Below are 24,974 nucleotides of genomic sequence, written 5' to 3'. Positions count from 1 at the left end.
TTTTGTAGAAAATTTTTTTTCTGGGCAGTTTCTCCCCTTAAGCAATTGATTCTGCAGTAGAAATAAAGGGCAAATAAAAGACTTTAGGCGCATTTCTTTTATGTCTACCTCCGGTGCCTGTACCCTACTTACAAATTTACTAGAACTTTTATTTAAAGGGAAGTTGCGAGCACTCATCACCAACTTGTGCGACAGAAAGAGGCGCTTTCGGGATAAGAACAGTAGGGTGCCTCAGTAAGTGACTGGTGCCTTTGCATTAATCGCATTTCATCGGGGTGTCTCGCAGGAGTCTTACGAGCTTTGAGAGTGTGCACATACAGCTGAAACATGTCAGAAGGCAGCAATTCTGTGCTGGAGGCTGGGCATTAATAGACGACCGATTCAATAGACGAGCGATTGACATCACAGATTGCAGACACACCACACTCTCATTCAGTGGTGCTGTTCCCTCGCTCTGAAAATGTCATCTGGGTTCTTGAAGGTATCGATGCAGAAAATAATTTCCAGTGCATCAAACAATTGTTCTCCCTGTTGGCTAAGCGGCGCTAGCTGCTGCTCGGTTCAATGTTCGGTGCGGCGATGCGCATGTACTCCTCTGCTACAGACATCGGACCTGCTACATTGCATGCCGCAGAGGTAATGCCACTGCGGCGTTACCATGGCGACCTTCCATGTAACCACTACTCATTTGAGCATGTCACTTTTTCTTTTTTTAGAAGTAATTTTAAAGTATTTTTTTTAAAAAAAGAAGGTTGTGCATTGTCATATATTTTAATCATCCTAAATAATCTCTGGCACAGACGTAATGACGTAATCTCAGCAAAGCTAAGGAGATGTTCGCTAAGTGATTCACAGTTAGGCATCCATATTGCCTAATGTAATTGTACAATTTACCCTGCTCGATATGAGCAACTTTAAAAATGTGGCCATCTCGCCGAGTCCCAGCATGCGGACACAATTTTTGAAGACCACAACAGACCCTCTCACCTATGACAAATAAAAAGAAGAGTTGTGCAGTGCAGTTGATGACTAATGGCACAACACTTCTTCAGCCCCACTAAGAACAGTGTGCACAAAACAATGGGGACCAAAGGAAGACAGACACCCATCCGTGGTACGTGCCTTCCTTTTGCCCTCGTGTTTTTGTGCACTCTGTTTTAAGTCCAGTTTTCTGCACTTCATCAGCACCTGCAAATACCTTGAACACTTTTCGAACCTCTTTGTCCCGCAGAAGAAGACGACGAACAGCGGCTGAAGGGCTGAGCTGGAACAGCGGAGCACTTCTCACTGGGGTCATGCGACTTAAAAGGTCGAGCGGTCTACCACATCACGTGTTGTGCAGACTGTTGGGCTGCGACGACGCCATCTTGTGCACAACCTCTGAAAGTGAGATGGCTATCTCTTGGTCGTGGCTGTCTTCAGGAAGGTAGTTCATGGCACGATCAAGGAGTGAGATCGTCTGAGAGACTGGTGGATTGCACAGACGTAGTACCTTGGGGTCCTGCAGACGGAAGAAAAGATACATGCTTTTGTCGTCGTTGAAATAAAAAAGATGATTGCCTGTATGATTGGTGAGGCTGGGTGTGTCGAGGTAGAGTACAGTAAGTGACATTGTGTGAATGGGTGATAGCCTGTTGTTGATATTTTTCTCTTAAACATATCCTTGTTTGGCATAATGTGCTCTCGCAAGGGGGAGCCTCAAACAAGTGGTAAAAATCTGCCATTTGTGTTTCCTGCGAAAAATATGAATGTCACGTTTGTGTTAAGGGGGGACACTGGCTAGAGATATAACTTCTGAATTATTCAAGTGATTGGAATGCAGGGGAGATTTAACATCAGATGTATGTGTATTGTGCACTTTTAGCTCTAGGAGTGTGTGTGTGTGTGTAAGCGTTGTAAGAGTAGAAGAGGGGGAGGAGAGGGCCAATAGTGTTCACGCACAGGGCGCCTTGGTCACTGGCTCTCGGGGGGGAAATTTACATGCCTGCATAAGATGTGTTACTCTTCATTAAGAAATCTATGACATGCAAGTGAATTATTAAGCACCATTTTGACTACTAGAATACAAAGTAGGGGATGTGGGACTTTCGGCTTTCTAGTTTTTATAAATGAAATGTGTAAATATTTCAGGAAGAGTTGTTACCTCAAAATATGAGATGCATCTCTGTCCTATGTCAATTTTTGAAAACAGTTTTTTCTCAATGAGGACTCCAATTTAAAACGAAATAAAGTAGATAGCCCGATTCCCCAGTGGATTTCAGTTCAGAAACGTCTTGACTGTGGTACCGGAATACTTTTACCTTCAAACAAAATATTCCTTCATATGAAAGTGGAACTGAGAAAAATGCATTAAAACATTGAACTCCTTTACTTTGTTACTGCCTCATAATGTGTCAAATATTTTATATCAACGTAAATATTTGGCGAATGGTTATTAGTGTAAGGGTGTACAGTCAAACTGGTTTATAACGAACAGCAGGAAAAGCTACGATCAGTTCGATATAGCAAGTAATTCGATATTGCCGCGCGCGCAGCTGGCCAGTAGGCAGCACGCGCATGGCCTAATGGTTATCGTGCCTGCCTCCCACGCAAAAAACCAGAGTTCGATTCCTGGGAGCGACGCATCTTTTGTTATTCCTGCACTACAGTTTTCTGGTAAATTTGAGAATCGTGTTGCTTGTTCGAGGTTCGAATGTCCTACGCGTGGAACATTCTATGCCGACTATTCCAGAAGCTCACGCACGTACATAAGGGGCTCCGCATGGCGAGCCGCGGTCAGTTTTGCCCCAGCGTTCCACTCTGCTGTCACGCCGACTTCGACGCCAGCGATGCTCCGCTTTCATCTGTTCCCTGTTTATTTTTGGGCACAAGTTCGCCCCATTAAACGTTCAGTTTCTCCAGTCTTTATCGCCTCATCAATTGTCATTCGTGACAATATAGCAAACACGATTTACAACAAACTTCCATGATACATTCGTTGTAAGGCGAGAGCTTCTCATCCTTTCTCATCTCTTAGCTTCCGCCGCGTAACAACGCGCTAAAAAGGTTTTTTTGTTTTTTGCATGCGTGCATAGTCTTTTTTTTTAGATTATCGCTTTCTGAATCGCTTCTCTTTGCTAAATTTTTTTTCGCACCTTAAGCTTTTGGAATTTTCTTTCTTTCCCACTTTCTTTTTTTGGGGGAGGGGAAGGGACAGGCTAGAAGATGATTGTTTGCACTTTTTTGGAAGCCCTCCTGGGGTGAAAAGTTTGACATAGCCAATATGTTGTTCATTATAAAAAGTGCTTTTTACATGCGTTTTTATTTAAACTTTCAGCGAGTTCGATATTGACAATAATTTGCTGTATGTGGGTTCGTTCTAAACGGGTTTCACTGTAGAATTAGTTTCTAAAACCAGAAACCTTACATTAAAAAATTATTTTTTTCAAAAACATTTGAAATTTAGGCTTACCAATTTTTGAGAAAAGAACGACTTTTCCAATTTTTATGTATTGTGGTTCCACAACTAATATGTATACTCCTGCAAATATTTATCACAATATCTGAAGTATTTACAGGAAATAACATTTTTGGTAAAGCGACGATGCAAAATCATGTTTTTGAAATGTGAAACTTCTGTTTCCTAATTTCAAACTGCATGTAGCTTTGAACCGGTACGCCCTAGAATGATGACCATACTCTCGTTAAAAGAATTTCTTCATAGTTTCAGTACAATAAATATCTTTGTTTCAGAGTAAATTCTATTCGGGCAGAAACACCATAGAACTCCGCCTTTCACGTAGCATATGGCTATGTGGCTATGCATATGGGCAAGAATTGAAAAGCCCACCCTGATTGGGCACAAAACTGACTGAAACCAGCATTCGCTTATAGAAAGTCACGTGGGTTTGTCTGCTTTGTATTTCAATGATGCTTGCCCCGCCCACCCTTGCTGATGTTAGTTTGTGTATTGCAAGCATACAGAATTCCTCACTCATTTCACAATCAATGTCCACATGCCGACAACAAAATGACTTGAAGAAAGCGTTTTAAGCTCGCACTCGCTCAGCAAAGCCATGCTGGAGATTGGGCGTAAGCTGAAGGCACCACCTATGCCACCACCATTCGTGAAATCAAATGCAGTGGTGTAGAAACTTCAAACAAGTTTTTCACTTTTTTGCAACAACTTTCATTTTAGGAAATCTTTCATTTCAATGAATCGCTGAATGTATTCTTTGCTGTGGAAGTTTCTGAACTAAAATTTATTGAGGAATGCGGCTAGATATTGATTTTTCTATTTAAATAAAGTTCTTTTTGCCAAAAAGTAGAGTTTTGATGAGAAAATGCCCCACTATGCGGAATGCTTTTCAAATTGACATTTGGCATAGAAAAAACACGGATTTTAAGGTGACAAATAGATAGCTGCACCCGCCATATGCTCTAGTTAAGGCTGAAGCTTACAAATGCTCAATACTCTGCAGCAATTTTATATGATAGCTTTCCTTGCCAAGTCGGACGACTTGCATCAATAGCTGTGTACCTCCCCCTGTAGCTTATCGGAAAATTGTCCTACGGAGATGAAATGTCATAGAGTGCATTCAGGCATTGAGATGAATAGACCCTCCAAATTTCGTCAATATTGAGCGACTCGTTTAGAAGTCGATACTTGAAAAAGGTGGTGTCACCGGTCATGAAAAGATCTGCCAGATCTTAATTTTCTTATATTCATTAACCCGCAAGGACGCCGATTTCGAAGTATTGCAGCAAAATATTGCGGCAGCACGAGCAACAAACTGTCGTAGCATAATCTCCAAATAATAAATTGGAAGTGATGAAAACCGAGTTATTTATAGGCGTTCTTGTATTAATTGTACGCCACTACATCACATGATTGCGGTACAGTTTCGGTTTTAAAAGCATCCGGGTCTGCTCTCGCTTGATAACCGTCGTAACTGTGCTGCTCGTCTCATTGCGGCTTGCAGTCTCGGAATGCGATTGTCGAACCTGATTGTTATTGCTTTACTTTGTTTTATATTATAACTGTAATCCATGAAGCTATAACCCCAAGGGAATTCAAACCCAAAACTTCGCGAATTCAGTAGGAAGCAGCGACGCGCACGCGTGATCCCTCGACTATCACCAACTTTGTTTATAGGCTGTTTATTTTTGCAGGTTAGCCACAGGGCGTAGTTATTCGGCATCTCCCACTTTTCATCAATTTGGCTTTACCACACTCTTTTTTAACAGTAACTTGTCATGCTGCTCCTCAAGTATGCAAGGGCGATTTGTTTGGCTTATATTTCCGGCGTTTTTGTCCTTTCTCTGCGAGCAGATCGGCCTTTTTCTGGTCGAAGTGAGAACATATTTGCGACTCGTCATTTGACGATCATATCCGGATGCGGCTCGATCGATCGAAGGCATTCAAACACTTCCCTGACAAACTCTCCTCTGTAGCACGACAAATGGTACCACAAATAACGTATGGTGTCCGCATATGGCTTGAAACCTAAAAGCTCACCACGGTATAATAGGCAACGCTAGACCTCAATGAGGTTGGCAGTCTTATAGGTATCTGGGCCACGGTGATCTGAGCATGATATCGGACGTCGGATGTCATTCGTTGATTAGCGTGCGTGACGTCATTATGGCGTCGCCGCTGGAGCGATATTTGACGCTCTGGCTTCGCCCACCAACTCCGGTGTGCGTCGCCACCTTGCGCAGACAACACAAATTCTCTACTGGCTACCTACCGTGACATATTTGTAGAACTGAGAGGGAAGCTCCCCGGGAAACCGAAATTATATTTTACAGCGGAGCTGTTAAAGGCTAGTTTCCCCAGGCTCGAATCTGTCCTCAAATGACCTAATGACACAGAGCTCTGGACAGCTAGCGCCATCTGCAAGCGACGGTGGCAACCAGACAACCGGCTTGCCGGTTGTCTGGTTGCCACCGTTGCTCATAGATGGCAGTGGATTCGATACAGATGTACAGGGTGCCTACACTTTTCAAGGGGATTTTTGATTAGTCGGAACACAATATTTAAGAAAACCCAGGTTCGATATAGTGCAAAAAAGCCGGCTCTCGGGTGCCAATCAAACGCCGCCTCACCTGTGCCCTAAGCCAGTTGCTGACGTGCGGAGGTAGCTCTGCCACCCGGCTGGCCATGCTGGCGTCATTCATGAATAGGAGGTGGTGCACCCTCTGACCCGCTATCACCAGCAGCTGGGAGCCCAACTCAGCCCGGTTCTTGACCGCCGGCGTCACCTGCACACGCGGCATGCAACGTTTCCATAATTAATCATAAAAAACTTGCTAACTCATGTAAAAAAAAGAAAAAATGACAATATTTTTATGCGGGTATACAGCCAAACCCGCTTATAACAAACAGCAGAAAACGCTCAGATCAGTTCGATATAGCAAAAAACATTTACAATGAACTTCAACGATGAGTTTGTTGTGAGGCGAAAGCTTCTCTTTTTTTCTCATCTCTTCACTTCCGCCTTGTAATAACGCGCTAGAAAGATTTTTTTTTTTTTGCATGCATGCAGAGTTTGTTTTCTTTCTTAGTTCATCTTTTCTTCTGAATTGCTTCTGTTTGTGGGCAAACACATTGGGATGAAAAGATTTTTTTTTTCTGTGCGTGCATGCAGGGTATTTTTTAGCTTTCTTGCCTCCTTCTGAATCGCTTTTCTTCGCTCAATTTTGTTTGCAACTTGAGCTTTTGGAATTTTCTTTCTTTCCTACTTCTTTTTTGGGAAAGGGACAGGCTAGAAGACAGTTTGTGCGTTTTTGGAAGCCTTCCCCGGGGGCAAAATGTTTGATATAGCCAATATGTTGTTCGTTATAAAACATACTTTTTACATACATTTTTATCTAAATTTTTCGTGAGTTCGATATTGAAAATAATTCGCTGTACGTGGATTCGTTCTAAATGGGTTTCACTGTATAGCATTCTTTATGTGACATTTCAAGTATTCGAAAATAATATGACCCCTAGGTCTCGAGTATAGATGGCGTTTCTGATCGTCCATTTTCGGCGGGTGCGCGGGATTTCTGAAAGAGCAGACGCATGCAATGACTTTCTCCACAATGGCTTCTCCCAACCCACGTCCACCCGTTCGGTTCTCCGAGCGACCGATTGGTTGACTCCTAATGTAGATAGCATGCATCTGGTGCATGCTGTCTTTCCCATAGCCTTTCTATAGTGCCTGGAGTGCGTCCCTGACCGGCGTCTTTACCGCATCCTCAAAAGCAGATTTTTCTAGTTCTGTCCGATGACGTTGTATGGGGTGAAACCGTAAGGACCAGCGCATTTGGCATGCCTCGCAAAATTTGAATTTCAAACGTACATAGCTGACACTGGGCATGCGAATGTTGTTTCACAATAAGTTTCATGTCTAATCTTTTTTTTTTTTATAGAGCTAGACTCGAAGACGGTGTGTTTTAAAAAAAATAAAGCAAAAACTGCGGCCATGCATTTTCTGTTTCACACCAGCCCGTTAATCGTCTGCCCACAGGTTAGCCAGCTCGCTCCTGGGTGGCTCGCCGAACGCAAAATGCCGAGAACACCTAGCAGAGGCCGGCGACGAGCGGGATGATCTCAACAAGTCTCAATTTTGACGGAACATACGAATGACGACCACTTCGGAACAAGCTCGCAAACCAGACGACGAACATCCGTCGAAGGACATAAAAATGCACGGCCGCTGTTTTTGCAGCATTTTTAACATTTCACAACCCCCGAGTTGAGGTTAAAAAAAAAATAGACAAATCTTTTGCCTGGTTTCGGGTATGTACGATTAAATTGGAATTTTGCAAGGTGTTCCAAATGTGCCTGTCCCGCGGCCTCACACCATAGAGGTGTCGTGCTGTTGCATGCCACAATCCCTGTGGTGGCACGGCGGTAGAGGTGGACGAGGGAGACGCCTGCTCTGCTGAAAGTCACTCTGCAGCCAGTTGACAGAAACCGAGCGGACATGAGACGACACGCCGCGATGACAGCGACCCTTGCATCTGCTCGCCTTTCTCGCCGGCAATTTCTATGAAAAACTGCCGGGGTCGTGATGTCCGATGGCATGACAAGCTGGCTCCTGTGAGGAAATTTGTTGCCACTTTGGGACCCCTTTAAATTCGCTGGACTCCATATTTGCTGGGCACGCTTGGAGGGAGCTCACACTCATTGACTCCCAAGACCGGCAATCTCGAAGGTGTGGAATGCAAGTTGCGAAAGCGCCAAGGAAGCTCGCCTTCGGCGTGCGCTCGGCAGCGATGGACTCGGCCGTGACCGCTATTGAATACCCCTCACGGGACAGTAAACGCGCCGGTCGGACGAGCGTTCTAGGCAACGTGGCGGCGCGGCGGACGCCCCCTCACCTCCTCGGCGAATGTGTCCTGGCCCCCGGAGTAGAGCTCACAGACGCAGTGTCGCCGAACCACATCCAGATCCTCCCCCCAGTTCCAGGCAAGGTCGAGCAGACGCTCCAGCCAGCCGAACTGCCAGGAGAGCGTCTCGGGTGCGGCCCCGTCCGGGATCGACTGGATCACGGCCGACGCGGCCCGCAGCAGGAAGCTCCGCTGCGGAGAGGACTTGAGCGAGGGTGACACGGTCGTCGTGGGTGCCACCAGGGGGGAGTGCAGGTCCTGGAAGAAGGCCTTGCGCACCTGCGAGGAGACGGGGACGCTCTTGGCGGAGACCGGGGCTTTGTCATGCCGCAAGCGACCCTCCCAAATCGGTTGTGTGGGCCATCACGTTAAAGATTGGTTCAGACGTCTGTTATGAGTATACATTTATCCGGCCATTATTTATTTATTTAATTTAACCCGCAGCACCAGATGCACGAGCGAACCGGCCTCGAAAGTGCCGTACCGAGGGTGTGAAGAGGGACAGGGGCCGGACGGAGCGCATGCCGAAGCAGACGACGGTCCTTGCGACGGTGGCCAGAAACAGGTGGTGGCGGACGGAGGCCATGTTGGGGGGCCTCTGCCCCAGGGTGTGGGACACCAGCGGCTGGGGTCCCGTCTGCTCCTGGCCCTGCCACAGGGGCTCCTGGGGCAGCACGGGGAGTGTCTCCACCTCGGGGCCCACCGCAGCCTCCCCGACAAGAAGAAAAGGAGGTGAGACGGGCATTTGGGGACATCGTCTATACTCCATTTCAGTTTGAATGCAAACATGGCGGTAGCTACAAGAGCGAGTTCCGGGCTTTCGGCGTCCCTTCCGAGCACGCACGCTCATGCGGTGAGAGCGCTGTTCGGGACAACAAACTCATGTCTGCGGCTTCGCTCACACATATACAGAAACAAACTACAGTGGGCACCGCAATGGAAGGAAACATCTAGTCATAATTTCGGTACTTAAAGGGCCTCTCACGAGGCATTTGTGCATCATGCCTAAATTGTGAGGAAAACATGTTGCATAGGGAAAAAAATATTTCCTGGCATAGAAACTTTGTTAAATGCAACGAAGGTAGGGTAGCACTAATGTGCACTTCCTAGATTACTGCTGCGCGGAGCGGAGGGAGGTGGGCTGGGCGGCGCACTACCCTGCTCTCCGCAGTACAGTGTCATTGACCGCACTCTACGACGTCGAAGCAACAGCCGCGCCTGCACTCCATTGCTGGCACTCCCTCCCACGACCTAAAGGCGGCGCAATGAACACCGACGGGAGCGGGCAAGGTCCGTGCAGTGTTCCCGAGGTCACGAAACGGGGGTGAACTCACTTCCAGTATGGCTTCCAGGATCTGTGAGCAGAAGCCAACAAACCGCTCCAGGTGGATGTCGCTGATCTCCACATCCTTTCGGCGGGAAGATGGGGAAGGCGTCAGTGAAACAATCTGCCACCTCTTCGCTCGACATAAACTTGGCAAACACGTAGAGCTCCGCATTTCGGAGAACTTGGCAAAGATTGAATATACGGTAAACATTTGCTGGCAGGTATTTTGTCAGTTAAAATTCCTTTAAAAAAGTTTCCAGAGCAGCTGGTAATTCTCTCTTCCAAGAGTCTTTTGTTGACTTCGTTGAGTTCTTGTCCCCATGTTTACTTACACTGTGATGCAAGTTGTAGCTAAAATGAGAGGACTGTCGCGGTCTGGTCGTCATCAGCTGACACCAGACATAGTATATGACAAACACAGAAAACAGACGATACCATGCAAAAAATACAATTTATAAGACTGCCAGTGAGTGGGTTCCATTAGTTTTGGTTCAAATAAATAACAAGTTAGAGGAAGTGACGCAAGCTTACCCTCCTGCAGACCCGATCCTTGGGTGTCTTGCCCATCTGGAAACGTTCAAGGAGAGCTTCAGCTACATTTATGCTTTTAATCACACCCATCACTACACTTCGTCTTCCAAGCAATGTGCAGTGCTATCTAACACACGCACGAGAGCATAGCTCAGTAAAATGCCTTGCTCGCAGGAGTGCCTGAACAAGGAAGTCACTCTGAAACCGCACTTCCTTGCCCATGCCTCCAACAACGCTGCACATAAGCTGCTGGTTGAGACATTTAGGTTTGAGCTGGACGGACTTGTGTCACAACTCCTCGCGTTCCACTACAATGCATTGTGCAGGCCTCGGTTGCATTAGCAACCATTTTGTAAACAGCTATAGACGGTTGCGTATCTGAACCATATTGTTTTTTTTGATTAATCAAAGTGCACCCACCTTTTCCATCAGCAGGACGAGGGCTTCAAAGCGTTTCTGTAGAAATGTCTTCCAGATGATGCAGCCCACACCTTCGTACAAGACACGGCAAAAAGGAACAAATTTGACTTTCGTCTTTATACAGCGTAAGGTCGTTCACGCTGTAGATGAGAAATTTAGCCAGTGCAATACAATCGCTAGCCTGTGCAGTACAACCGCCTCACGCAGTAGTGAAACATGATTGCACGCCGGTATGATGCTCGTCCAGATTGAAATGGGTAGGAGTAGGGAATTCAACCCAGGACTCCCCAATTCTGTGGCGCAAGCTTTTGCTGCATGAGCTCCAAGTTCTGTGTGCGCTCGGCCACTTGGCCAGCGATCTGCCAAGAAGACGTGGCCTCACACCTCCGGTGCATCTTTACACGACTAATAAATCGCAGAGCCATTTAATTTCATCCAACAAGCTTATTAAGCATTGGTCATTGATAGATATCTGATGGCACAATAAAGGGATGCTGAACCGAAATTCGGAGCTCACTAAACAACGCTGGAGCCATAGGCGTAGACTTTGGGGGGGCATCGGGGTTCGTGCCCCCACCCCCCCCCCCCCCCGTTGTGAGATCTGGGCCCCCCCTGGCCCGGGCCATGATCCTTACCAAGACGCTGTTTACGTGCCATGTAACGAGCTTCTAGTAGTGGCACGTAAACAAAATAACGCCCACGTTGCCTTTATTGACAAAATACATCGGAAATAGAATCCCAGCATGCTTTCGTTAGCTTCGATGCCCAATTCTGGTAAAAAGGTAACACTCACTATCCCCCCCCCCCCCCCCCCCCCCCCCCCCCCCCCCGGAGAACTTCTCAGCCTGCCCCCCACTTGGGAAAATAAAAAGTCTACGCTGCTGGCTGGAGCGATAGGAGAGACGCTGCAAAACTTAAAAACATCACTCGTACTGCGATATCTCTAACGGATGGCCATATTTTTTAGAAAAGGAGTGCACAATTGAACACGGCTGACGAGACATGCGACGTCACGATTCCCATTCCCTCTCCTCTTCGCTTTGTTCCCTCGTGCAGGTGAACCGAAACAAGGAGGAGAGAAGCGTGGCCGCTTCCCCTCATTCTCAGCTGTTCCAGAAGAATTGTGACATCACAGTCCTCACTTGATCGCACCCTTCTTTCCCAAGAATACAGCCATCAATATCGATGTATGAGTAAGGTCTTGAAGTTTGTAGCATTTTGTTCAATGCTTCTGCGGCCTCATTTTGCGAACTCCAAATTTCGGTTCAGCATCCTTTTAAGCATTATTAAGTTTCAGCATCACTGAAACACTGTGCACACATGAAGGCAGATGTAAACTTTACAAACGAGAGCGTTGTGGCTTATGTGAGCTGGCACTGCAGCCAATCAAAAGCTGGACTATGATTTCTGGAGTCATAAAAACAATCTCACAAAGAGCAAACATTGGTGCCACGGCCGTACGTCTTTACAGAAAACTCTGCGGGACCCACAAAGTTATTCGTTGTAGATGTTTTTTTCAATCTACGAGTTTGGCGCGAAACGTCCACGTGAAACGGGACTACCGAAGTGGTGCATTTGTGTGGCATACGCAGTTTTAGGAAAGGAAGGGTTCCAGACCTAGCAGTACAATGACCATAAAATCACAAAATAGACCTCTGTTGATTTGTTTAATTGCTTGTCTTGTACTCAGTTCTGAACACTTCCAAGTTTGCCCTCGATAGTTAAAAAGATACTACGCTAAAAGGTATACGTCCCCAAAAACACATAGTCTTTTTATCAATGTTTTCTTTGACGCGAGCAACTGCTGACGAACGTCGACTTTTTGTCCTGCCTTAAAAACAGACCCCGAAAAACATGAAATCTGTGGAAACAAAACCTGCCCCCCCCCCCCCCCCCCCCCCCCCCCCTGAATTCTAAGAAAAATAGACCTCAAGGCCACGGGTATGTCACGGGTGAAGAAAAGCGGGAGGTGAGTGGAGGGGAGGAAACCACCAATCAGGGTGAGCAGAGAGCTTCGAGGGCGGGGCTCGTGCTGCTGTCCTTGACCCACAACAAACTACACCGAGTTACAAAGTTAAAAAGATGTCCAACTGTACGAGAGAGGTGCAGAGACTACACCGACCATTCTTTACGATGGTGCTGGAGACAGCAGACAGGAACGCCGAGGCCTTGTCCAGGCGGTTTATCTGGTCCCGGTCGCGGTCCCAGCGCACCAGCTGCTCCGAGGCACAGTTGACCAGCAGCGAATCGAGCTCGAACGACCGCGCAAACCGCCGTCTCACCCTCACAAACTGCACTGCGTGTTGAACGTGTCGGATGAGCGAAAGGAACGGCGTCTTACCACTGTTGGATGAAACAATTTCGTAATTTATTCGAAACAACTGCCGGTTTCTCGCCGTCCCCTGCAAAGGAACTCCAGCAATCACCCAGGTGCTGCACACTCTCCTGCAGCAAGCTGCACTGTCGCATTTAAATTTAGTGGGTTTTCGTCCCGCTAAACTTGGCAGGTTGCGTTCAATTGACACTGATGTCCTGTGACCGTGACATCACGTGGTATTGCGACGTCGCAGGCAGCTACGAGGTCCTCTGACATCAGGTCGTGTAGCATGACGTTACGTGACATTGCATTGTCCCACAACACTTCAACATAATAAATTTAGCAGAGCACTTTTCCTGCTAAATGTAGTGGATGAATTTTCCCACTAAATTTAGTAAGAAAATTGTGGCCTCATACGACGTGATATTACTTGACCATGTGATGATGCAGTCATCTGACGTCCCGGTATCATGTGACGCTGATTTCCCACTATATTTAGAAGGTCGTTGCAGTGTAATTTGACAATGTGATTGCTCACTAAGTTTAGTAATAAAGAAAGTTATATTTAAGAGTACATGTGCATATCTTTAGACGGCAAGAAGTTATTCAGCCCCATGGGAACCTGGCACGTCTCCTGCATCCGATGTCTTCGTCACGGACAAAAAATCAAGTTGACTTCTAGTGCACTCGTTCAGTTACTTATGGCATCCTATAATCAACTGGGAACGAACAAAGTCTGGCCACTTACACTGGTAGTCGTCCACGAGATGATCGGACCCCTCTTCGGGAAGCTTGAGCTTTGAAAGGCGTTCAAGGTCGTCGGGAGTCAGGCCAACGTCGCAAGCCCACGCCGCCACAAGCTCAGTGATGATCCCTGCCAGGTGGGAAGAGCGCATGTCCAATTAATCTGGTGGTTTTCCAATGCCCCAACTACTATGTACAGTTTCATTAATCAACATCTTTGTAGAATTCGAACACACTGCCGTGACCTGACACATAGAGGTCTACATATGAAAGAAATTTCCAGCGACCTTTACCTCCAGTCTTATAATGCATGAAATGCATTACGTGGAGTTGGTGTCACGTGACATATATTTTCCCGCTAGCGAGGAAACTGAATGGTTGTATAGGTCATATCACACGTGGTTTCCCCCGGCTAAATTTATTGAAGAAACTGGTTTAGTGTCTAGGCCACAAGTTGCCACTTTCCCCGCTAAATTTAACGGAAGATGCACAGACGGACGGATGGACGGACAAAATTTGGGGATTGGAGGTAGTGTTAAAAAGCGTTTCATGCTTTAAAACTCAATTATTTAGCTTACTTGCAACATAGGCTCCTGCGCCACTTTACTGCAGCAACGCCGGGACTGGGAACAGCTGCTCGTTTACCGATCGAGATGGGCATTCCTCGGGACACAAGAGTTAGGAATTGAAAACTCGTAACCTACTAGAGGTTACAATTGCACCTCTAGTTGAGTGAATATTACAAAACCGTAAAGCCCTTACACTTCTCGTGAAGGTGGAGGACCAGCGAAGCTGTTATTTTACGATTTCTAGAACAATGCCTAAAGGACGACGTCTAGGATGACCTTAAGGACGACCTCAAGGACGACTTCTAGGACGACCTCGAGGATGACGCCTGGGATGACCTCAAGGATGACGCCTAGGACTAACTCTCAGACGACCTCAAGAACGACTTCTAGGATGACCTCGAGGATGAATTTGAGGACGACCTCAAGGACCACTTCTAGGACGATGCCTAGAGGACGACCTCTCGGACAACCTCAAGGACGACTTCTAGGATGACCTCGAGGACGACGCCTGGAGATGATAACAAGGAACCAGGACCTCACTATCTAATAATGCCAAGGAAGTGTGATTCACGCTGGTTGCTCCCTCTTTTTCTTTTTATTTATTCATACTTGACCCCTCTTTTTGTTTTTATCTCTGCATACTTTCCAGTACCAATGGGGAGTTTTCTGTCGACATTTGATTGTCTGCAAACACGATAGGGGGGAACTACCCCTTAACAGCTTCGCCGTAAAAGTATTTAGCATTAGCACACGCCTGCGTTCTTATCTAATCCCGGGGCCCCGAGGAAGTCGGCCTCTTTGTCCGATGACTTTGGGTGGCCGGGACCTTTACATTCTGTAACGACGTGTCCTGGCATTTAATAGCCGAGACAAAAGCGCCCCCCATCGTTCCATCTCCTCACCAATTCAGCAGGCCCCGAAATGACCTCGAGTACTCACCCTGACCACCTGAAAGGAGTGAGCTGAGCGACACCTCTCGCACGTCCGGCGCCATCTGTGTCTGCTCATTGCAGTGCCGCAGCAGGCAGGCCAGCTCCAGCACCGAGTCCAGTTTGCGCAGCAGCGAGTCCCAGTGCTCAAATTCCATGACCAGGGGCTCCCAGCCTTCACCAACCTCTTCCTCCTCGCCGTCGTCATTGATCACCACGGGGTCATCGCGGTCGCCGCTCCCGCTTGCCTCCTGCTCAGCGACCCGAGTCAGCGGCAGAAGAGATATTTAAAACCCCCATCGAGCAACATCGGCAGTCGCCGTATCTTGGGAAAACGCATGTGACCATGGTGCCAAGAACGCCTGTCCGACTGGTCTCTTTACAGCGACCAAAAAAACTTTCTCAGCTTTTCCACTCTGGTTAAGATGGAAGACCAGTGGAGCCGTACTATGGTGGGACGACCTCAAGGATGACTTCTAGGACGACCTCGAGGACAACCCCTCGGACGATTTCAGGGACGACGTCTAGGACGACCTCAAGGATGACGTCTAGGACAACCTCAAAGACGACTTCTAGGACGACCTTGAGGACGACTTTTAGGACGACGCCTAGAGAAATTCAGCCTTTCCACTCTGGTGAAAATAAAAGTGGTGGACACGAAGCTGGCCAAACTAACCCTTAACAGCTACACTGTAAAAAAAAGGTCCCTCAATTTCCGCCCGACGACATCGCGGAAGTGTCACGCCGTCGCAGGTTGCGATCTCGGCAGTGTCCCAGCGGCGGTGATTAATGTGGCAGACACCTGTTCCACTGTGGGCCACTCTCTAGCTCGACGCTTCATGAAAGCTACGGCAGACGGGAGATGAGAAGCTGCAATGATGGCGGCACTTGCGTTTGCTCGTGCTCTTTGCTGGAACTTCTACGATCGACCGCCGGGATCGCGACGTCCAACAGTGCGACACTGACTTCTGTGACGTCATTCGTTGTCACTTCGGGACCGCTTTTGATGCACGTGCGGAAAAGGACACCAAACACACCAGTCGGAGATGTGTTCTATGAACCGTGGTGCGACTGCACCAGAGTCCTCGCCGAACGGCGACGCAGCCCTCGTCTCCAGTGTCGGCAATGCACGCGGCGAAAAGCGTCGCTGCAATCGGCCTTCCGAGGTTGGTCAGGCGCCCGCTATGACACCTCGAATGGGATTATCTCTGTTCTCGTCGCCGGAACTAAGAGCCACGTCAGACTCTCGATTCTGATGACGCTGATTTGGGAACGAATAACTAAGCTTCCGACGCGCTTTTTACGCGCCATCGAACTTATCGCTCGGCACTATTAACCCAGGCCGTGAAGTGGGGGATGAGAACCACAAGAGGGCGCCACCGAAACGTCCCGTTGCCGATACGCTCGGAGTATGTAATCAAACAATGGCAGACTCGGATGACAGTAGCAGCTACTAAATGACACCCATTTCTGAGAAAGGTATGTTAGTTGGAAAAAGTTGGGTTTGGCAGGCGTTTTATCGGGGGTTTATATTTTCGGCGGGTTCGGCGTTTTACGGTATCAACTTTTGGTGTCGGACTAAAAGTTGTCGCTCATCGATGCGCATGATTCTAAACCGGAAATGAAAGGACGACAAGGGGAAAACACACACATCTCGAATGTAGCTGAATAGATCTTACTCACACGTCGTGTTTTACATGCCACCCTCTCACATGACCGCCACCGAGTTTGCACACGTTCACACAGCCAATGCCACGCCCTTCATGACACAGCGAAAGATACAAAACTTTGATATTTCAAAAAAAAAAAAAAAAGTGTCAAAAACAAGGGAAAAAAAAATTCAAGATTTTATACAATGTTTTCTTTTCCCATATATAGTGCCAGCTGAACATGAAAAAAGGACGAGAGAGAAATAGAAAGGACGTACTCACCACTGGTGTATGCCTTTTCTCTTTGATTCTTTTACATGAGAGACAGGCATACACTCCGCTGGTGTGTATGCATATCTCTCTCTCTAATGTTTTCTTTGTGTTCAACTGGCACTATATACAGCAATGAACCAACTACAGTGAAACCTATTTAGAACAAACCCACGTACAGCAAACAAATGTCGATATCAAACTCATGGAAAATTTAAATAAAAATGCATGTAAAAAATACTTTTACAGCGAAGCTGTTAAGGGCTAGGTTCCCGAGGATTGTGTCCGGTACAAAACAATTGTCGACAAAAACACCTCTGGACAGCTACCGCCATCTATAAGCGACGGCGGCAAGCACACAACCAGTAAGGTTGCCGCCGTCGCTGGTAGATGGCGCCAACCTTTGCAGCTATCATAGAAGAATGGATAGTTGGGTGGCGCGTTGGTGGGAATTCATCGTAGGAAACAGCGCGAAAAACAGACGACGACAAAGAAGAAGCACACGTAACGAGCGCAGCGCTCGTCGCGTGTATTTCTTCGTCCTCGTCTGTTTTGCGCGCTGTTTCCTACCCTCTTATGAGTTTTGGTTTGGACTCAGGACGGGTCAGCCGTGTGCCCTTTTGAGGTAAGAAGACTGGCTGTGGAAGGAGCGACGACATACGCAGCAGTGCGAATGGATCCGTAACCGCCGCAAAGCCGCTGTCGCCTCGACTGCCACTGCGTCGAGCGCTTCAGATTCCCCTGCCAAAGAAGAGCACATCGCTCGCCTGGAAAGCCTTCGCCGAGAACAGAACCAGCGATGTAAAGGGCGCCGGCGGGCCAACACCATGGACGACGATCGTGCCACGGAGGCCAAGCCCGAGCGCGAGGCCCGGCGACGACTGCACTCCACGCCGGCTGAACAGTTCCCGGGCGCGACGGCTATGTTCCGGAGGGAGTTCGTGGATTACCTGTTTGGCATCATGTGCGCTGTGTGCGACCGACTCTGGGTCGCCGGACATTATCCACGATTGGCGGCGTGTCGGACAAGAAGAAGCGGGAAACGGGTGCGTGCGCGTTGCGGCAGCGTATCGAGTACAGCTTCGCTGGTCTTTTTTCTTCACGAGAGTGGAAAGGCTGAACATTTTTTATAATGAACAACATATTGGCTATATCAAACTTTTTCAATGCCCACACAATCGTCTTCTAGCCTGTCCATTCCCCCCCCCCCCCCCCCCCCCCAAAAAGTAGGAAAGAAAGAAAATTTCCAAAAGCTCAAGCCGCGAACAAAATTGAGCAAAGAGAAGCGATTCAAAAGGGGAGAAAGCTAAAGAACACAGTACGCATGCACAGAAAAAAAAAAAAAAAAAGCTTTTCATCCAAAAGCGGTTGCCCACGAAGAGAAGCAATTCAGAAGGGGAGATAAGCTAAAAGAACAAAAACTGCACGCATGCAAAAAACAAAACAAAAAAAACTTTCCAGCGCTTTGTTACAAGGTAGAAACGAAGAGATGAGAAAGAAAGAGAAGCTCTTCGCGTTACAACAAACGCATTGTGGAAGTTCGTTGTAAATGGTTTTTGCTATGACGATTCGAACTACTTGCTATATCAAACTGATCGTAGCGTTTCCTGCTGTTCGTTATGAATGGGTTTGACTGTAGCTTAGCTTCCAAGCTGTTGCAATTTCTCTTTCCCCTCTTCTACCTCTTAAAAAAAATAAAAACCTCCGCGTCGCCGTATCCACTGCGATTGAAGGTTGGCTAATGCAATTTCTTAGAGCCAATTCTAATTGCCTCTCTTTAAACTTTTTATGTAAAATCTTTTTCTTTACTCCACACAATAGTATCATGCCACGCCGACAAACAATTATTGCCCTCTTCCAAGGGCCTTGCAACTTTAGAGTGTGATGCATTATTGTTAACTCTTGTGCTAGGGTAATCTTCATTTAAACAACGCTTTGTTTTCCCAACGCAGGAAAGCTTACAGGCCACTGGAATGTCATATAGTACAACACCACCCTGGCATTTCACGGGGGCTTCCCTGTGTCTTCTTAAACAATCCTGAAGTCTCCCCAAAAATTGCGTCAGCCTGTTCAACTTGTAGTCTTTAGTGAAGACTACCTTTACCCGTAAAATGCCAGGTTGGTGTTGTCTATGACATTCCGATGGCCTGTGGGCTTTCTTACGTCGGAAAAACAGAGCGTTGTTTAAATGAAAGATTACTCAAGTGCAACAGGGCAGTTAAGAATAATGCATCAAACTCTAAAATTGCGAGGCATGTGGGAGAGTGCAATAATTGTCTGCAGGTGTGGGAGGACATAAGTAAAGAGAAAAACTGAAAAAAAAAAAGGGTTTTAAGAGAGGCAGGATTAGCTCTAAAGGAATTTGTATTAGCCAAGCTTAAATTGCACTGGATGCAGTGACGCGGAGGTTTTTACTTTAGTAAGGGGTTGGAAAGGAAAAAAAGAAACATATAAAGTTTTTTTTTTTGTTGCTTTTTTTTGTTTTGTTGGAGAAGTTTGAGTTTTGTAGCACTGGCTCTGTGAACGTGTGCAAACTTGGTAGAGGCCTTATGAGAGGGTGGCATATATAGTTTGTACCATTTTCCCTGTTATGGAGGGTGTTGGCTGCGTGAACATGTGCAAGAGTGTCATGTAAAATGTGATGTGTGAATAAAGTCTATTCAACAGCGTTTGAGACGTGTACGTTTGTCCCCTTGTCGTCCGTTCATATTCGGTTTAGAATCGCATGTAACATTAACCTGCTCGCCTGTTTAATAACTTTGTCTTCTTATCGGGGCTCATGTTGAAGGAAATAGGACACGAGAATGAGATTTCCCAAATTCCAGGGAACATACGCGTGGTCTGAGTGCTTGGAAAACTTCCCTAAACCGGTAAGAAAATAAAAGTAGATGAGATGCGCGGTTCCGAAGCAAGAACAAGCCTCACAGACATTCTGGGACAACACAATAGAAAAAGCTCCAGACAAAAGCTTTCTTTCCGTGAAGATTGTTTTCCTTTCCTTATATAAGGGCAGATCCAATTTGTGTTTTTTTTTTGGTTTTCCCTGATGGGGCTAATTTTTTAGGTTTATCGGTATTTACCGAAAATACAGAAGCCTAGTTTTAACTAGGCTTCTGTATTTTCGTATTTGTGACTAGGCTTCTGTATTAACAGAAGCCTGGTCACAATCGACGACTCTTTCGTGACAAGCGAACTACCAAAAAGGTCGGGACGCCAGCTGCCTTACCACTTCCTGCGGTTTGTCCGTGGCTACGTGCTGGTCGACGGGTGCAGACCTGACGAAGCGAGCGGCTACGGACTGGCAGACTGCCGAGCCGACGTAAGCTGCAGGGACATTGGTTGAAGCCGCGAGGATGGCCCGCAGCCTCTGCCACCAAGGGGAGACGGAGGTGGAAGCTGTGAACTCGGCGTCCTCCCCTGAAACGGAGAAGTGGGTGATCGTGTCCGTGCCTGGCCCTAGCAAGCTGGGTGAAGAGGATTTGTGCATCTCTCCTCTTTTAAATGCGTGGCATTTATGGGGCTGCCTCTTAACGGTTTTCTGTCAGTCTCCGAGATGTAGCCTCAATGACTCAATGACTGTAGGCCTGATTGTCAACGTAAATGTAATAGCGGACGACGTCCCAGTTTGAAGAACAACGCAGAAAAAAATTGCTCAAATTCATGCCGTTCTTAATTGCCTGGAGGGTCTTCAAAGGCGTATTTGATTATTTCGCGATTATAACTGGAACTAGTTTTTTTTATACATCAAATAGAAAGATTCAAAAATAATAAACACCATAAAACCCAAAATTAAATTTTTTGCAAAATACTGTTGTTTTTTGACCCACATCTTTCCTTAAAGGGGTAGTCCACCGATTTTTTGAGCTACCTCAACTAACTATATTTTCTGACTCCCCGGCCTTTACTCTCTCCAGTATGCTATTTAGAATCGCGAGATTCATAATAGGTATTGTGAAATCGGCAAATGAAAATGATGCAAAAACCAACATTCAAATATACACACACTTTTCAGTGCCGTGACATCAGAGGCAGGCAGGCGTGCCAGTCGAGCAAGCAGCCAAAAAATAGAATATGCCAATCATTTGTTCCGTGCTGGAGCGCGGGTACTGCAGCGAGCTTCCCAAGCATTCATTTGACACCATGAAACTGCTTCGAATCAGTTTAAAACAAAATCTACAGCCCAAAGAGTGAACCCCTGCCTTCCACTGACGTCACTTTTTCATTGTTGCCAGTAGAGACTTCGAGCTTGAAAAACACGGTGAAAACCAAAACTGTAAATTCAATAACTTCGCGAAAAAACAATATTTTGACCTAATATTCGGGATACTATTTTCGCGATGTTTGTTGGTTAGTTTAGCAAAATTTCAAGCAAATCGGAGACAATGAAAAAACCTGTGGAGTACCCCTTTAAGGGGCCCCGCAAGGACTTTTTTACTGGTTTTTAATTTGCACCGAACCTGAGCACACTGAACATAGTAACTTAGTGAAGCTTTTTTTTTTTTTTTTCTCGAAATTCGCTTTATTTTAGAAGTTACAGGCAAATTAAAATTACAAAAACAAGCAAAAAATAACCTCCCTCATGACGTCCTTGGTTGCTTGAGTGGCCGTGAACTAGAGGAGGAGCAGTGAGCTCAGCGAGAGCTCACGGCTGCTGCACTCCGTGTCGACGGCGCGAGAGGGCGCCACTAAAGCATGTTCTGGATAGGCTGTATGCAGCGACACAGCCAGAGCGGCTCTCACTACATTTGCTGTGCGATTAAACACTAATTCGGCATAACACTTCATTGGTCACAAACGACAGCAAACATGGGGTAAAGATCAGTTCAAAATGGGAGCCACTTCGCACTGCCACACTGCGAAATGGCCAAACCGCAAGACAAAGCTTCTTGCCGAAGGCCTTCGGAACGCTCGGAGCCGGTCGGATCCTCCTGTCCATACGACCGCAGCGCCGCCGCGTACATCCGGGACCTTTCCGTGTCGGCGCCTGATCCCACTACTCCTTTCTAGTATGTGCCGGCTTTTTCCACTGCTTGGTGGCGGGTATGTCGACGGGTCATTTCTTGCTTCTGTACTTTATAAACTGCATTTGTTTCTTTTCTGACCTAAAATACTGAACAAGAAGTACTTTTATAAATAATTGAAACGGTTCGTGCCACTTATATTTTGTATTTAGACTAAAAAGAAGCTTTTAGCGGCTCTGACCAGACCTGGTCCTGGAACCTGGGTCCTGGGTCCTGGGACCAGCAGCCCAGGACCAAAGACGTCACATTTTGCGTGCTTTCGGTTCTGCGGGTCGCCCTCGTCGGTGGAGGAGGTTTCCACGTCATCTGGTTAAAATATGGCACACTAATATTTAGTTACTCTCTCCAGGCCCGCTGGCTTGCCCGAAACCCAAGAGATGTGGTAACCGCAAAAAAGGTAGACGCTTAATAATGATTGCAGGGCCCCTTTAAAAGTATGAGAAGCCCCTGGAAACAAGGTGAAATATCTACAGAATCCGGATATTTTGGACGTACCAGCAAGGTCGACGAGTGATTTGAGCAGCTTGCCGAAGAGCACCCAGCTTTTCCTGCTGTCGATTGAACGCGTGCCCGACAGCCATTCCAGCATCACGCATTGCTGCGGAAAGAAGCATTACCCCTGAAACGCTTTTCACACGGTCACGTCACTGCAGGCACCGAAGACGCAACATACCGGGGGTAAGTAGGGGTTCTCCGTTTTCAGGGTTTATTTCCTTTCGAATTTGAGCGTGTTTTTGGGGGGGGGGGGGGGGGGGGGGGGGATTTATATCTTTTTACAGATCCTGTGCTTTTCTGCCTCTATTTTAGATGTTGAACGAAAAGTCTGCGTTTATCGGGGATTGAGTTTAAAGAAAGAGAATATGGCCATGGGGTTTCGCGACCTCCGGGAAACATGCGTGCGGTTAGAATATTTGGAAAACTTTTCGATGCAAATAAGAGAAGGAAACCGGATAAGAGTTTAATTCCCAAGAAAGAAGCAACAACTCAAAATAAATCCGTAGATAAAAAAACGAGACGTCTACAAACCTCTGTTATGCGAAATTAGAGCGCAGCTCTTGAGGAGGAGGAGTGGAGGGTTGGGGGGGGTATCCTTCACCCTCCTCATCCCCCTCCCTTCCCCTCCTCCTCTCCCTTCTTTCTCCTCCTCCTCCAGCTAAATTTAGCTGGAAAATTGACGCCACGTACGTACGTGCTCTCAAACACCAATTCAATTTCTGCGCTACATTTAGAGGGGAATATGAGTTCACTTGACTTCTTGTCACGTCACGTATGAACAAATTCAGTTTCGGGAAAATTGCTGTTGACGTCACGAGACTTCAACAGCAATTCAATTGCCCGCTATTAGTGGGGAACTGAATTGGTGTTGGGGTCACGTGACGTCAATTTTCCCGCTAAATTTAGCGCGGTGACGGCGACGCCGCGACAGCATAGAAACGGCCGCCTAAGAACTGCGTTCTAACATTTCTTTCCGCGAATTTTGGGGTGCTTGTCATTTGAGGACAGCTCTAATTTCGGGTTCTTTTTTTTTTTTTTTTTTTTTTTTTTTAAATCCTGATAAAAAATTGGTTGGTGGTTGCTTTTTGGGGTTTATCAGCATGTATACCAAAAACAAAGAACCCTAAACATAACTAGGGGTTTTGAATTTTTGGTATATACCAATAAACCCCAAATTCGAGCAGTCCTCAAATAAGGAAAACCCAGACTTTGGGGAAAGCAGTCTTTACATACAGCTTTAATTTGCGCCGACCCGGAACAAAGCCACCACTGAACTGTCTGTGAGGCTACTTCTTTCTTTGGGTGCTACATTCCTCATCTCGCTTGCACATTAAGTTTGCTTCTAGACAAGAAGTGTTTGATTAGACAATTAACTATAGTCAGCGACAAGCTAAGAGTTCAGGGGAAGCTCCTCCTAGCTCTTTCCACTGTGGCAGAGCGAATGCTAAAAAGGAGGTCGACCCCTTTCTAACATTCGCTCTGTTAAAGTGGAAAAAGGTGGGAGGAGCTTCCTTTAAATTCAGCCTGTCACTGGCAAAAGGTACCAAGAGTAATTAGTGACTACCACCAAAGGTAACTATTACTACTTTGTCCAATTGGTAATTTGCTTATCACTAGATTGTGACAGCCCTGTCTCGTGATTTTATTTTAGATGTACCAAGCAGTAAGACTGACATCAGTAACTATATATTGACTATTGTTACCGAATTAGTGTTGTCTATGCAAGACTTCTTTGTTTCTTCGCAGTTCTATGTAGAATTGGTAGCAAAGCATATATTTTTTAAATATCTACTGTTGAGACCGGCTATAACGAACTCGGTTATAACGAAATAGCGGCTGCAGCGAAGCGATCCCGATTCCCATTTGCACTTCGTTATAACCGAAGTTGATTATAACGAAATAGCAAATATAGCGAAGTGATTTCCGATTCCCGTTGACTTTGTTATAAACGGTCTCGACAGTATGGCAGACAAAGAGGTTTAATTATAACCATCTCCAAAAGTAACCTACCAGCGATTTCATGACTTCAAAACGTAACAAAATGACTTAACTAGGTACATACAAAAAAAAAAAGCTGTAACAATAGTACAAAATTACTCGCAAAAATATTTAACTGCTAGTAATCGGGTGACCTGCTGGATATCCTAGAGGTCTAAACATAAAACTCCCGCCAGTTCCTCGACATTTTCAACACTGCTCAAAGTTTCTAGAGCATGAAAATTATTTAGTTCTATGACCTACGAGTCAGCTGAAGATGAAAAGCTACGTCCCTTTGGCCCCTGCCGAGTAAAGGCAGTGGATCACAAAATGTGTTTAAATTCCGTTTCACCTCACTCCGATC

At 46.5% G+C, this 24,974-nt stretch overlaps 2 protein-coding genes across 4 annotated transcripts in view; one reads left to right on the top strand and one right to left on the bottom strand.

The window, feature by feature from the left end:
• Positions 1 to 1,565, top strand: part of LOC8053929 (isoleucine--tRNA ligase, mitochondrial) — a 62,768-nt gene extending 61,203 nt beyond the window's left edge. For all 3 annotated transcript variants that reach the window (XM_040216302.3, XM_040216303.3, XM_040216304.1), the window contains one exon: positions 1,232 to 1,565. In XM_040216302.3, coding sequence (XP_040072236.1) covers positions 1,232 to 1,263 — 32 coding nt within the window. In that variant the 3' untranslated portion in view covers positions 1,264 to 1,565. The remainder of the gene's footprint in view (positions 1 to 1,231) is intronic.
• LOC120844500 (rab3 GTPase-activating protein non-catalytic subunit) lies at positions 756 to 12,932 on the bottom strand. The gene is made up of 8 exons (XM_040216305.3): positions 12,762 to 12,932; positions 10,640 to 10,710; positions 10,220 to 10,255; positions 9,696 to 9,770; positions 8,846 to 9,070; positions 8,353 to 8,640; positions 6,088 to 6,243; positions 756 to 1,501 (listed from the first exon to the last, which is right to left on the bottom strand). Exons 2-8 carry the CDS (start codon positions 10,646 to 10,648, stop codon positions 1,328 to 1,330), a joined length of 963 nt encoding a protein of 320 aa, XP_040072239.1. The 5' UTR covers positions 10,649 to 10,710; positions 12,762 to 12,932; the 3' UTR covers positions 756 to 1,327.
• Between the last annotated feature and the right edge of the window lie 12,042 nt (positions 12,933 to 24,974).

This window comes from Ixodes scapularis, unplaced genomic scaffold (assembly GCF_016920785.2).
Source record: "Ixodes scapularis isolate PalLabHiFi unplaced genomic scaffold, ASM1692078v2 PGA_scaffold4__175_contigs__length_147842914, whole genome shotgun sequence".
Taxonomy (NCBI): domain Eukaryota; kingdom Metazoa; phylum Arthropoda; class Arachnida; order Ixodida; family Ixodidae; genus Ixodes; species Ixodes scapularis.
The sequence above is the reverse complement of the archived record's forward strand: the minus strand, read 5'-3'. Positions and strand labels throughout refer to the sequence as shown.